The sequence below is a fragment of the Typopeltis vanoorti genome, chromosome 10 (genome assembly GCF_054136105.1).
Source record: "Typopeltis vanoorti isolate ZY-2024b chromosome 10, IOZ_Tvanoo_1.0, whole genome shotgun sequence".
Classification (NCBI taxonomy): domain Eukaryota; kingdom Metazoa; phylum Arthropoda; class Arachnida; order Uropygi; family Thelyphonidae; genus Typopeltis; species Typopeltis vanoorti.
Genome location: NC_143558.1, coordinates 19,063,473 through 19,078,212, shown reverse-complemented (window position 1 = coordinate 19,078,212; position 14,740 = coordinate 19,063,473). Strand labels below are relative to the sequence as shown.

The 14,740-nt window shown below is 36.6% G+C and overlaps 1 protein-coding gene across 4 annotated transcripts in view; it reads right to left on the bottom strand.

Annotated features, from left to right (window-relative positions):
* The window catches only part of LOC150102203 (tRNA (32-2'-O)-methyltransferase regulator THADA-like), a 424,395-nt gene that overhangs the window by 37,615 nt on the left and 372,040 nt on the right, over positions 1-14,740 (bottom strand). For all 4 annotated transcript variants that reach the window (XR_016548929.1, XM_090399010.1, XM_090399012.1 and 1 more), the window contains one exon: positions 14,625-14,709. Coding sequence is in view for 3 of the 4 variants with exons in the window: in XM_090399010.1 (XP_090255136.1) it covers positions 14,625-14,709 (85 nt within the window). In the remaining variant the exon portion in view is untranslated. The remainder of the gene's footprint in view (positions 1-14,624; positions 14,710-14,740) is intronic.

Below are 14,740 nucleotides of genomic sequence, written 5' to 3'. Positions count from 1 at the left end.
CTACCTGCAATTTTCCTCCAGGTCAGTCTGTTACTTGTCAAGATTCCAATATTATCAGGTCTTATATTTCTGTCGTCTAAGGCACTTTGTACCGTATCAATCCACCTATATCTTGGTCTTCCTCTGGGTCGTTTTCCTGCCAACCTGGCAGAGAATACTCATTTTGCCAATCTTTCCTCACCCATGCTGTTTAAATGACCATACCACCTGAGATTAGCTCAGCTAACACATTCCTGGATGTTGACAATGTCAAGTTCTTTCCTAATATCCTCGTTTTTAATATGATATTGACATTGATGCCATCTGGTCATGCCTCTAATCTTTCTCAGGATTATCATATCTGTGGTCTCTAGTCTTTGGTCAAGTGTTTTACCTCTGACCCAGCTCTCAGATCCATAAGTTAAAACTGGTTTGAACACTGTCTTGTATACAGCTAATTTAGTGTTCCGACTAAATTAGCTGTATACCATATGAATTTATTCAATTGACTTCCTACTATACCGGCTTTATTGATTCTGTTGTCTATTTCCATATTTAATTTACCATCTTCACTAAAAATCGTGTCTAAGTAGCTGAAATGTTTTACTTGTTCCACAGGTTCTCCGTTCAAAATACATTTTCAATGATTCTGCCTATTTTCATTGTCTTTGTCTTTTTTTATTGCTGACCTGCATACCATATCTATTACAACAGTTATTCAATTTAGTCAAGGAATCTTGCAGACTCGTAGCAGATTTATTGATAAGTATAACATCTTCCGCATAAAGCAAAGAGCTGACATTAACATCTCCAATCTTGATATCATGTTTAATACCACTTTCCTTCATAATGTGATCCATATAGGTAATGAATAACAGAGGGGATAACGTTCATCCTTGTCTCACACCAGATTTAATATTAAACCATCTTCCTATACTTCCTTTAATTCTAACTGCTGACTTGCAACTGAAATAAAGACTAATAATACCACTTTCTAATATTTTATTAGAAAGTGGTATTATAAAATTTAATACCACTTTCCTTCATAATGTGATCCATATAGATAATGAATAACAGAGGAGATAATGTACATCCTTGTCTCACACGAGATTTAAGATTAAACCATCTTCCTGTACTTCCTTTAATTCTAACTGCTGACTTGCAACTTAAATAGACTAAATATTGCTTGACATAATGTCCCATTGACACCATATAACTGTAGCATATTGAATAGCTTCTCTCTAGGCACCTTATCATATGCCTTTCCAGATCTACAAAACTCAAATAGAGATCTTTGTTATATTTCCATGATTTCTTCACTATTTGTCGTAAAGTGAAGATCTGATCCTGACAGCCTCTATTTGGCCTGAATCCAGCTTCTTCACCAAGCTTTTCTTCTACAATTCTTCTCAACCGTTTCTCAAGTATACTTGTCAATTTAATGTGGCAAAGTGTAAGGTCATGCATTTTGGAGTGAAAAGATTAGCAGCAGTATATCACATTGGTGGAAACGTACTCCAGGAGATTGATGAGGCCAGGGATTTGGGAGTGATGGTGGATAGGGAGTTGAAGTTTAGGGGGGCACATTGCAAAAGTGGCTAAATCAGCTCATCAAATCACTTGGCTACTGAAAAATACTTTAACATGTTCACTGCCACGCTACTTGGGCATAGTTTGTTCCCGCACGCCAAGCGCTTTCGCGTCTTCAAGGTCACTACGAATTATCTCGTAGCCGGCTTATCAGACAGAATTTTGTTTCATATGCCAACTACGAGTAATCTTGTACCACCCCAACCATATATTACATGCACTGAAGAATGTGTTTATTGCATCTAGTTTTATAATTTTTATTGATTTTATCAGTTTTAAATTGATTTACAAATTACGTGTTTACTACGGATTAGCTCGCACTTGGCATAGGAGGTTGGTAATCGACATACGAGTATATTCGTAGTTGGCTTCTGAGGCACATATATAATATACTATAATTTAGTTGAAATTATTTCGCTTCTATCAAGCCCCCCAGACGTGCTCTCTGCTTTATTCAGAATCCAAGGGTCCAAATTAACGTAATTATACTAAAGGTTAACTCGTGTTTGGCATAGGAGGTCGGTAAATCGAAATACAAGTATACTCGTAGTTGGCTTATGAAGCTCATATACGAACTACGAGTATACTCGTAGTTGGCAGTGAACGTGTTAACAAGCAGAGACAAACAAGTTATTGTTCCTCTATATCGAGCCCTGACAAGACCCCATCTGGACTACTGTGCCCAGATACGGGCGCCAGGGTTTCTTCTTGATGGGGAGGAGGTGGAGAGGATCCAGAGACGAGTGATCAAGGACAATGCAGAAACAACGCCAGGTACGAAGTATAGCCTAATCAGACGGCAACCAGACCTTACACATGGATGCGATGGTAGTACTAAGTCGTGCTTAACAAAAGGTAGACAGATCTGGCAGACCTGATTTCCAGCATAGAGTTGGTAAAGTACAGAAATTTTGTTATATGTTATTCAGTTGCATTAGAGGAAGGAAAGTAGTTGTGTAACGGTTGAATTTGGGCAGTTTACTAGAGAACTGTAAGTGATTATTCTAATTTGTAATAGCTGGTGTCCATTAGACAAATTGTCTGGGAACGATTATATTTGAGTGTGATAGAATTCGATATATGAGACAAGTGTAGCAGATAGAATCTGATTGGAATTTCTTTACCGTTAAATCTGACTATATTAATGAGTAACTTATGGAAGAGAATTATTGCTTATATAGTACAGTAAACCCTTGCTGAGCATGGATTTGCAGAACGTGAATTTGTCCAACACTAGAATTTCATTCATACGCAGTACGCTGCAGAACATTGGCCGGCAACCCTGCTTGGCGCTGCTCGCTAGCTGAGTGACCCAGGCTGAGTTGTGATCATTTCACTCACGTTAGCAGAGCTGTAATCACGTATTTATCAGTGTTTATCCTCTTCTCCTTTTGCATTTGTATTTCTTTTAATTTCAAAAATTCAATATGTCATCTAAGAGGAAGAATGAAAATGATAAAGCAGCAAAAAGACAAAGTTTTGACATTATCTCAGAAAATTGAAATTTTAGATAAGTTGAAAAATGGTACACGTGTTTCATCTCTTGCAAGAGAAATAGCTATAAACGAATCAAGCATAAGAACAATACGGGAGAATGAAGAAAAGATTTGGCCTAGTGTCAAAGCTTCAGGCGATACTTCGGCAAAGGTTGCTCAAATTTCAAGAAGAATTCCGCAATTGGAAAAGATGGAAAAAATATTAATAGCTTGGATTGACAATCAAGTAAACGAAAAAGGCTCAATTTGTGGATGGTGTTGCTATTCGAAACAAAGCATTAGATTTGTTTTCTTTTGTTTTAAATAAAGATGACCAATCGTCAGAGAAAATTGACTTTCAAGCAAGCAAAGGTTGGCTTGAAAACTTTAAGTGTTGTTTTAATTTGCATAATGTAAAGCTTCAGGGAGAAGCTGGCTCTGCAGATAAAGAAGCAGCAGAGAAATTAAAACCCCAATTTTTGAAATTCATTGAAGAGTGGGGTTATGTTCCGTAACAAGATTTCAATGCGGATGACACACAACTATTTTATAAGTGAATGGGACAACGAACCTACATCACAAAGACACAAAAGGTTGCCCCAGGTTTTAAAGCTTTTAAGGATAGATTCACTTTGCTTTTTTGTGGAAATGCATCAGGCGACTTCAAGTGCAAGCCTCTGCTCATTTATCGATCTAAAATGCCTCGTGTATTGCAGGGAAAAAAATTTTGAGCAATTGCTCATTGTGTGGAGGTGGAATAGAAAAGCTTGGGTAACAAAAGTCCTCTTTAATAACTGGTTTGAAAATTCATTCGTTAAAGAAGTCAAACATTACTTAGAACAGCAAAACCTGTGCTTTAAAGGTCTCCTAATTCTCGATTATGCTCCAGGGCATGATGCTGAAGCCCTCACAACATTGCATCCAAATGTAGAGGTTTTATTCCTCCCACCTAACACCACTTCCTTAATCCAACGAATGGATCAAGGGATCATATAAACATTCAAAGCCTATTATGTCAGGCATGTTTACACCTCTGCAAATAAAGCACTAGATGAAGGAATGCATGACACGCTAATGGCATTTTGGAAGTGATTCAACATAAGCCACTGAAAAGAAATGATTAAACTCGCATGGGAACAAGTGAATAATGCTTGCCGGCATCAGCTCAGGCCAGAAGTTGTCAACAATTTTAAATGATTTCCATCGAATGAAAATGAAGCCAAAGAAATCGTACAAATTGCAAAAGCAATTGGCGGCGAAAGATTTTCAGATGTGGAAGAATGAGAGGTCAAAGAATTAATCGAGAATGACAATTGAGAAATGACGAATGAAGAATTGGATGATTTTGTAACACCAGCCAACAGTGAAAGCAGCGATAGTGAAGAAGAAGATAAAGCGCCTTTAACTTACAAGAAGTTAAATGAATTGTTAAAAAAGGCACAGGAGCTGTCTGATTTTGCAATGGAGATTGACCCAAATGAAGAAAGAAGAGGACGCTTTATGAAAGGCATTGAAAAACTCTGCGCTCCTTACCGCGAAACTTTTAAAGAGTTGCGTCAGTCATTGTCCCAAGCAAAGATCACTAGCTTTTTAAAAAAAATAATTGTATCATGTACCTACTTAGTAGGCAGCAATAAATATCCTTTCATTTAATGGGATTATATTGATCAAGTGCATATAATAAACAACTATGTTATACCAACCAGTTTCACCAACTAAGGCTGTTGGCATCTTCAGGGTACATAACTGATGTAAGGCACTAAAAAGTAAAAAACTGTTACAAACTATAATCAACCGATTCCAATTATATTAAACAAAGAACGGAGTGCGTACAATACATGCATAGAGCGTGCATGATCGCACTTGTTGTTATTTAGGAACGTACTATAGTTGGCACTGTAATTCAGTTCTGGCAAGTTGAGAGATCTAATAAGGTCTTCCAGATCATGGGTAAGATTAGTCCTTGGTTCCTGTTAAGGTTTTGTACACAGCGGGCAACTGTTGTGGCCTCTTTAAAAATTCGGGAGCGGCAGTCCTCCTCTATGTAAGGAATTGTGCTTCTATCCCACACTATGGTATGGTTCGTTCTTGAGAAATGAAAAGCTAACCCTGATTTTTCTTCTCTGTTATTATTGACGTCACCTATATGTTCTTTTTGAACATATAGGTGACATCAATAATTTCAAGGCTCTTTGAAGTTTGGCCGATGTAATTCAAGTCGCACGAGCAGAATATGTTATAAACTCCAGCATATTTGGAGAAAGGAATGGCTATCTTTTGGAGATCTTAAGAATTGTCTAATCATTTCTGTAGGTTTAAAGGCCACTCTTATTTTATGTGGTCTTAGGAGTCTTGCAATCTTATTGGAAACTGTCCCTAAGTATGGAATGATGATAGTAGAAATATAACGTATATCATCTCCTTGTCTTTGTCTGGGATCAGGGAAAAGTATCTTGTGGACGAGTCTTCGAGGAAATCCATTCATGGTAAGGTTGGTAGATATCAGGGATAGTTCTTCCTGGAGGTCTTGTTGATCTGTTGTAAGGAGAGAGGCACGGTTCTTCAGCATGTGTACAATACTGAGTTTCTGAGAAATGTGGTGGTAGGAAGTGAAATGTAAATAACGTCCTGTATTGGTAGGTTTGTGGTAAACTGAGATGTTGATAGCACCATTTGGAAGCTCCTTAATTAAAGTGTCCAGAAATGATAATTGGTTATCTTTTTCAAGTTCTACAGTGAATTTGATTGTGTGGTGTAGAGAGTTGATTTTGTTTTTTTTGATTGATTGATTAGATCTCTCAAGCTCGCCAGAACTGAATTACAGTACCAACAACAAGTGAGATCATGCACGCTCTATGCATGTATTGTATGCGCTCTGTTCTTTGTTTAACATAATTGGAATCGGTTGATTATAGTTTGTAACAGTTTTTTACTTTTTAGTGCCTTACATCAGTTATGTACCCTGAAGTTGGGTACATCAGTTATGTACCCAACAGCCTTAGTTGGTGAAATTAGTTGGTATAACATAGTTATTTATTATATACACTTGATCAATATAATCCCATTAAGAGTCATTCCAGAGCTTTCTGGTCAAGAGAATTAAACGTTTTTTAACATTAAAAATCCTTTCAATTAACATTTGTTTCATTTTTCCCTTTTAATTACAATATTTAGGTTAGTTTAAATTATACATACATAGTTTCTTAATTTGAACTATACCTAACACATTTTTTTCCATAGAAAGTTAACTTTGTGGAACGTGATTTTGCCGTGCGTGCAATGTATTAATGACGTAACCCCCGTGTTCGGCAAGGGTTTACTGTACTGTGCATATTTCCTTTGTCTAGTATTGTTTAGTATGACGATAGAATTAACTTAGAATGAATTGATTTTGCATAACCTTGAGTCCATTGTTATGAACAATGGACTCAATAAAATCTGAACCTAAGTGGGAGGGAATTGAAGGTTTATAAAGTTAAATTAGAGATCACAACTGTTAGCTGAAATTTACATAGCCATAGTAAAGAGTTCTGTTAATGAACATATTCAAGAAATTCTGGGAATGTCTCTCTGAATAAGAGTCCCTTCTATTATAGGAGGTGCTTAAGGGTCAAAGCTGTATAACTGAGAGGAGACCTCCACATAGCCTTTAAAGGAATGCGGAGAAGCGACCAGGGCTTCTGACCTAATGTCCAATCCTCACCTTCTCGTGGTGCACCCTGTTGGGTATCTACTTGGATACTAAACGAATGAGGATGGGCTGGCAATTTGGGATTTAGCCGACCAAAATAAAAAAATGATGGTACAACATGACAAAATTTCATGCCGGCTGGGGCATCACCCGGTTAAACAAGGTCCCCGTTGTTTTCACCAGGCCGAACAGCAAAAAGTCAGCTACTGGAACAAATCTGAAAACAAACCCCAACTTAACATCACCAGAGTTAAAGATCGGTATTATCAACGTAAGAAGCCTGAATGGCAAAGAAATGGAGCTGGCTGAGGAATTAGATAAGTACCAGATCGACATAATAGGGGTGACTGAAACAAAAAAGACCAAAACTGGTGAGATCTTTCTGAGCAATAAATACAAAATGTTATACTCAGGCAATGACAATCAAGAAAATGGAGTAGCCATAGTATTCAACACAAAATACGAGGCTAATCTTCTTGAATGGCAGTCAGTCTCAAGTAGAGTAATGTGGGCAAATATGAGAATGGGGAACTGGACAATGAGACTTATTTGTGCCTATGGTCACACAGAAGGTTCTACTAAAGTAGAAGTGGAAGAATTTTTTGAGATTTAGAAAAAGCAACTGACACAATGAAAAAGGAAAAGTTGATCCTTGTTGGGGATCTAAATAGCAGAGTAGGAAATGATTGTGAGACATACAAAAATATTTTGGGAAAATTTTGAGAAAAGAGCAAAGCTAATCATAATGGCAAATATCTGTTGGATTTCTGTTCAGGACATGGACTGGTTATTACTAACACCATGTTCCAACATAAAAATGTGCACAAATTCACATGGAGAGAAGAGGCTAGGAATAAGAAAAGTCTCATTGACTATGTTATTGTTGATAGTGATGTTTTCTCCCTGGTGCAGGACACCAGAGTGTACAGAGGATTTGAAATTGGAAGTGATCACTATTTAGTCTTGAGCAGGATAAAATTGAATTTCATATTGAAAAGAATAACATGTAAGAAAGTTTTAAAGCGAATGAAAGATGAGCAGCTCTCAGATGTGAACTGTAGACTAAAATACACAAAGATTACTGAAGAAAAAATGAAAGAGTTTGAGAACAGGTATCAAACCTTGGAGATTCATTGGCAAACTCTGAAGAAAATATTGATTGATTCTGCCAGAGAGGCATGTGGTGAGGTTGTCTGCAAGGATAAAAAAATCAGAATTCCCTGGTTGACACGGGAAGTTAAAGAGGTAGTGAAGGAAAAGAAGAAAGCATATCAAAAGTTCCTGTCAAATAAGTCAGCTTGTGCTCTTAGAGAATACAGAGACAAATGCAAGAATGCTAAACACTGTGTAAAACTAGTTAAACAAAAGTCATGGGAGGACTTTGGCAAGAATATAGAAAATAAATATCAAGAAGGTGGCAAAATATTCTGGAGGTTTGTTGAAGAAGCTTAGGAATGGAGGAAACACTGCTGTAAAAGGAGTTAGAGATGATAAAGGTGACATGAAAACAGGAGAAAAAGATATCCTTGAAGTATGGAGTAATTACTTTGAAAAACTGCTAAATGAAACAAGCAGTGATGACAGCACAGTGGTAAAAAACACTGCCCAGGAATACATATCCATACTTGAAGTAGAAAAAGCAATCAAAGGCTTGAAATGCTTTACGGGTCAAAGCTGTATAACTGAGAGGAGACCTGCACATAGCCTTTAAAGGAATGCGGAGAACTGACCAGGACTTCTGACCTAATGTCCAATCCTCACCTTCTCGTGGTGCACCCGGTTGGGTATCTACCTGGATACTGAACGAACAAGGATGGGCTGGCAATTTGGGATTTAGCCGACCAAATTGTATTCTTATTGGTTAAACCGAAATAAAAAATGATGGTATGACATGACAAAATTTCATGCCAGCTGGGGCGTCGCCCGGTTAAGCTAGGCCCCCGTTGTTTTCGCCAGGGAACCAGGGTGAACAGCAAAAAGTCAGCTACTGGAACAAATCTGAAAACACACCCCAACTCAACATCACCAGAGTTAAAGATCTGTACTATCAACGTAAGAAGCCTGAATGGCAAAGAAATGAAGCTAGCTGAGGAATTAGATAAGTATCAGATCGACATAATAGGGGTGACTGAAACAAAAAAGACAAAAACTGGTGAGATCTTTCTGAGCAATAAATACAAAATGTTATATTCAGGCAATGACAATCAAGGAAAAGAAGGAGTAGCCATAGTATTCAACACAAAATACGAGGCTAATCTTCTTGAATGGCAGTCAGTCTCAAGTAGAGTAATGTGGGCAAATATGAGAATGGGGAACTGGACAACGAGACTTATTTGTGCCTATGGTCCCACAGAAGGTTCTACTAAGGTTGAGGAATTTTTTGAGGCTTTAGAAAAAGCAACTGACACAATGAAAAGGGAAAAGTTGGTCCTTGTTGGAGATCTAAATAGCAGAGTAGGAAATGATTGTGAGACAGAAAAATATTTTGGAAAAATTTGGAGAAAAGAGCAAAGCTAATAATAATGGCAAATATCTGTTGGATTTCTGCTCAGGACATGGACTGGTGTTATTACTAACACCATGTTCCAACATAAAAATGTGCACAAATTCACATGGAGAGAAGAGGCAAGGAATAAGAAAAGTCTCATTGACTATGTTATTGTTGATAGTGATGTTTTCTCCTTGGTGCAGGACACCAGAGTGTAGGAATGGAATGGTGGCAAAATATTCTGGAGGTTGTTGAAGAAGCTTAGGAATGGAGGAAAGAGTGCTGTAAAAGGAGTTAGAAATGATAAAGGTGACATGAAAACAGAAGAAAAAGATATATTCTTGAAGTATGGAGTAATTACTTTGAAAAACTGCTAAATGAAACAAGCAGTGATGACAGCACATTGGTAAAAAACACTGACCAGGCATGCAGTGAGGAATCCATATCCATACTTGAAGTAGAAAAAGCCATCAAAGGCTTGAAATGCGGAAAGGCAGCAGGAGTAGATTAGTGCTTCCCAAACTTCTGGATATCAAGGCCTCCTTTACAAAAATTAAAATATTTTACAGCCCCCCTCGAAAAAAAAATCGTATTAGAGAGATATATTATTATAATATTTATTGTATTTATATTCAATACAAAACATACACAGCGAATATTGCAAAAATCAAATGCATGTATTACATTTTTTGCCTCTTACTGTTTGGTTCTGAAGACGATGCGAGCTGTTTTGGTAAAATATGATATACTGTCCTTTTTTTTTTTTTTGGAGTCTATTTCTGCTTCTTCTGACTGTTCGCGGGAATGTTTTTTTATTTTTTATCAACCACTTCTCCATCTCAGGGTTAAATTTTTTAACTTAGAATAGGTCAAATAATATCACCACTTTTCGATACTGCCACACCACAGACTGATAACATGAAATTAGTGAATATTACCTGAATAAGGGAATTCCCGGACCAGGAACATTTTTCTCTATTGTGAATTTTCTCCCTTTAAGGTAATTAATCCTAACGCGAAACAGACAGCAAATACAGGTTATTAAAACGTGCATGTGATTGGTGCGGTATTAACAAAACATCGCGCAACCGAAAGATAAAAGCATAGCTGACAATTGAGTTGAAATGCTAACTCTCTTCAACCGAATTCCATGTGTGAAACTGCCATAACATTCATTATATATATATATTACTTAGTTTTAACACTCTTAGGAATTTTAACATGTTCGGTTGAATTTTATTGTTGCCTTGGGAAATCGAACTCACACACATCTAATTAATAACAATAGTTTTTAGTTAGATACTGTGTTTGCCCATGCAACATATGGTTTTGTTTCAGTCTATACAGCATAGTTTCTGTATGAGGGGAAATGTGATTGATTAATTAGTGTGTTTTTATCATAGTTGTCTGTAACTGCACTATTTGTTGAGAAATACATTACACAGACTCCTCATACCTTATTCACTGGCATAATAAAAGTACTTGTTTTTATTGCCTCTGCAGTATAGTGGCTGTTAGGGAGGGGTGTTGTTTACCACTAGAAGTGAGTTACTGTATATCCCCACATGAACTTGTTTAAGCTTTTTTTCATGTGTGAAGTATATGCGAAACTTTTGTTGGTAACAGAAAACTAGCTCAGATGACAGTGATAATATAAAACGAGTTTTGATATGTATATAAAGTCAATATCAAAAGTCCCTGATTAAGAACGCGTGATGAAAATGACAGGAAGATTTGGAGCTTCCCTGGAGAGCATTCGAAGTAAATACAATTAACCACTGCTTTCAAATGAAACATATGAATAAACAATATTTACTAATATTCATTAAGCGCCAAAATACGCAGGAAGCAAAGTTTGTGAACCAACACCAATGTGCGAATTTTTCCATTAAAATATAAAAAAATAACAAAAAAGAAATAATAAATAATAAAAGTTAAATACGTTTCTTTTAAAATAAAAAAAATCTACATAGTCTTAAAACATTTTAAATTTGTTTTCATTATTTCGCGGCCACCCTGAACAAAACCTACGGCCCCCCCAAGGGGGCCGCGGCCCACAGTTTGGGAAGCGCTGGAGTAGATGATATTCGACCAGAAATGCTGAAATATGGTGGTATAAGAGTCTTACAGTGGCTGCACTGCATAGTTCAGAAAGCTTGGACAGATGGACGAATTCCCGATGATTGGAGTAGAGCTCTCATAGTACCCACATATAAAAAGGGAAATAAAACTGAATGTGAGAATTACAGAGGTATTTCCCTACTGAGTGTTCCTGGCAAGATTTATGCCAGTATACTTGAGAAATGGTTGAGAAGAATTGTGGAAGAAAAGCTTGGTGAAGAACAAGCTGGATTCAGGCCAAATAGAGGCTGTCAGGATCAGATCTTCACTTTACAACAAATAGTCAAGAAAGCATGGGAATATAACAGAGATCTGTATTTAAGTTTTGTCGATTTGGAAAAGGCATATGACAAGGTGCCAAGAGAGAAGCTATTCAATACACTGCAGTTATATGGTGTCAATGGGGCATTATATCAAGCAATATTTAGTCTTTATTTGAGTTGTAAGTCAGCAGTTAGAATTGAAGGAAGTACAAGAAGATGGTTTAATGTTAAATCTGGTGTGAGACAAGGATGTACATTATCCTCTCTGTTATTCATTATCCATATGGATCACATTATGAAGGAAAGTGGTATTAAACATGATATCAAAATCGGAGATGTTAATATCAGCTCTTTGCTTTTATGCAGATGATATTATACTTCTAAATAAATCCGCTACAAGTCTGCAGGATTCTCTGACTAAATTGTGTAGATGTTGTAATAGATATGGTATGAAAGTCAGCAATAAAAAGACAAAGACATTGAAAATAGGCAGAATCATTGAAATTGTCAACTGTATTGTGAATGGAGAACCTGTGGAACAAGTGAAACATTTCAGCTACTTAGGCAAGATTTTTACTGAAGATGGTAAATTAAATATAGAAATAGACAACAGAATCAGCAAAGCTGGTACGGTAGGAAGTCAATTGAATAAATTCATATGGAATAAGAGAGAAATTAGTGAGAACACTAAATTAGCTGTATACAAGACAGTGTTCAAACCAGTTTTAACTTATGGATCTGAGAGCTAGGTCAGAAGTAAAACACTTGACCAAAGACTAGAGACCGCAGATATGAGAGTCCTGAGAAAGATTATAGGCATGAACAGATGGCATCAATGGCAGTATCATATTAAAAATGAGGATATTAGGAAAGAACTTGACATTGTCAACATCCAGGAATGCGTTAGCAGAGCTAATCTCAGGTGGTATGGTCACTTAAACAGAATGGGCGAAGAAAGATTAGCAAAACATCTTCAAGGTTGGCAGCAAAACAACCCAGAGGAAGACCAAGATATAGGTGGATTGATACGGTACAAAGTGCCTTAGATGATAGAAATATAAGATCTGATAATGTTGGAGTCTTGACAAGTAATAGACTGATTTGGAGGAAAATTGTAGATAGGAAGTTATTAATGATGTAATTTTTTTCATGTAGTATTATCATATCCTGTACACCCCTTGAGGGTACATGGCAGGAATTTGATGATGATGATGAGGCTTGAAATGTGGAAAGGCAGCAGGAGTAGATGATATTCGACCAGAAATGCTGAAGTATGGTGGTATAAGAGTCTTACCGGGGCTGCACTGCATAGTCCAGAAAGCCTGGACAGTGGGACGAATTCCCGATGATTGGAGTAGAGCTCTCATAGTACCCATATATAAAAAGGGAAATAAAATTGAATGTGAGAATTACAGAGGTATTTCCCTACTGAGTGTTCCTGGCAAGATCTATGCAAGTATACTTGAGAAATGGTTGAGAAGAATTGTGGAAGAAAAGCTTGGTGAAGAACAAGCTGGATTCAGGCCAAATAGAGGCTGTCAGGATCAGATCTTCACTTTACAACAAATAGTCAAGAAAGCATGGGAATATAACAGAGATCTGTATTTAAGTTTTGTCGATTTGGAAAAGGCATATGACAAGGTGCCAAGAGAGAAGCTATTCAATACACTGCAGTTATATGGTGTCAATGGGGCATTATATCAAGCAATATTTAGTCTTTATTTGAGTTGTAAGTCAGCAGTTAGAATTGAAGGAAGTACAAGAAGATGGTTTAATGTTAAATCTGGTGTGAGACAAGGATGTACATTATCCTCTCTGTTATTCATTATCCATATGGATCACATTATGAAGGAAAGTGGTATTAAACATGATATCAAAATTGGAGATGTTAATGTCAGCTCTTTGCTTTATGCGGATGATGTTATACTTCTAAATAAATCCACTACAAGTCTGCAAGATTCTCTGACTAAATTGAATAGCTGTTGTAATATATATGGTATGAAGGTCAGCAATAAAAAGACAAAGACAATGAAAATAGGCAGAATCATTGAAAATGTCAACTGTGTTGTGAATGGAGAACCTGTGGAACAAATAAAACATTTCAGCTACTTAGGCACGATTTTTAGTGAAGATGGTAAATTAAATATAGAAATAGACAACAGAATCAGCAAAGCTGGTATGGTAGGAAGTCAATTGAATAAATTCATATGGAATAAGAGAGAAATTAGTGAGAACACTAAATTAGCTGTGTACAAGACAGTGTTCAAACCAGTTTTAACTTATGGATCTGAGAGCTAGGTCAGAAGTAAAACACTTGACCAAAGACTAGAGACCGCAGATATGAGAGTCCTGAGAAAGATTATAGGCATGAACAGATGGCATCAATGGCAGTATCATATTAAAAATGAGGATATTAAAAAAGAACTTGACATTGTCAACATCCAGGAATGCGTTAGCAGAGCTAATCTCAGGTGGTATGGTCACTTAAACAGAATGGGCGAAGAAAGATTAGCAAAACATCTGCCAGGCTGGCAGCAAAACGACCCAGAGGAAGACCAAGATATAGGTGGATTGATACGGTACAAAGTGCCTTAGACTATAGAAATATAAGATCTGATAATGTTGGAGTCTTGACAAGTAACAGACTGATTTGGAGGAAAATTGTAGATAGGAAGTTAGTAATGATGTAATTTTTTTTTTTTTTTTCATGTATACTATCATATCCTGTATACCCCTTGAGGGTACATCGCAGGAATTTGATGATGATGATGATCTATTATAGGACATTGGCTGGCGCAGCTCAAAAATATAAATTTGTCAATATCCAAAAAGGAGACCACCCCAAAATAGATAATTCTTAGGCCCAATTGTGGAATACAAGAATAGTGATCAAAGGGATAATAAAGATAAAATATAGGAGAAAGCAATGACCTAACAATGGCAACAATTTATATATTGTGAGCAACTAGCATCATCTGACTTATTTAATCAGTTAAATATTATTTGAACCTACTTACTTTTATTTGCTTCAATTGAATGAGTCCTATATTTAATGGTTCTGCATAACTATTAATATTTTCTTGCTTGAATAGGTTGAATTTGCTACGGAAAATTAAAAGAAAAATTATTTGTG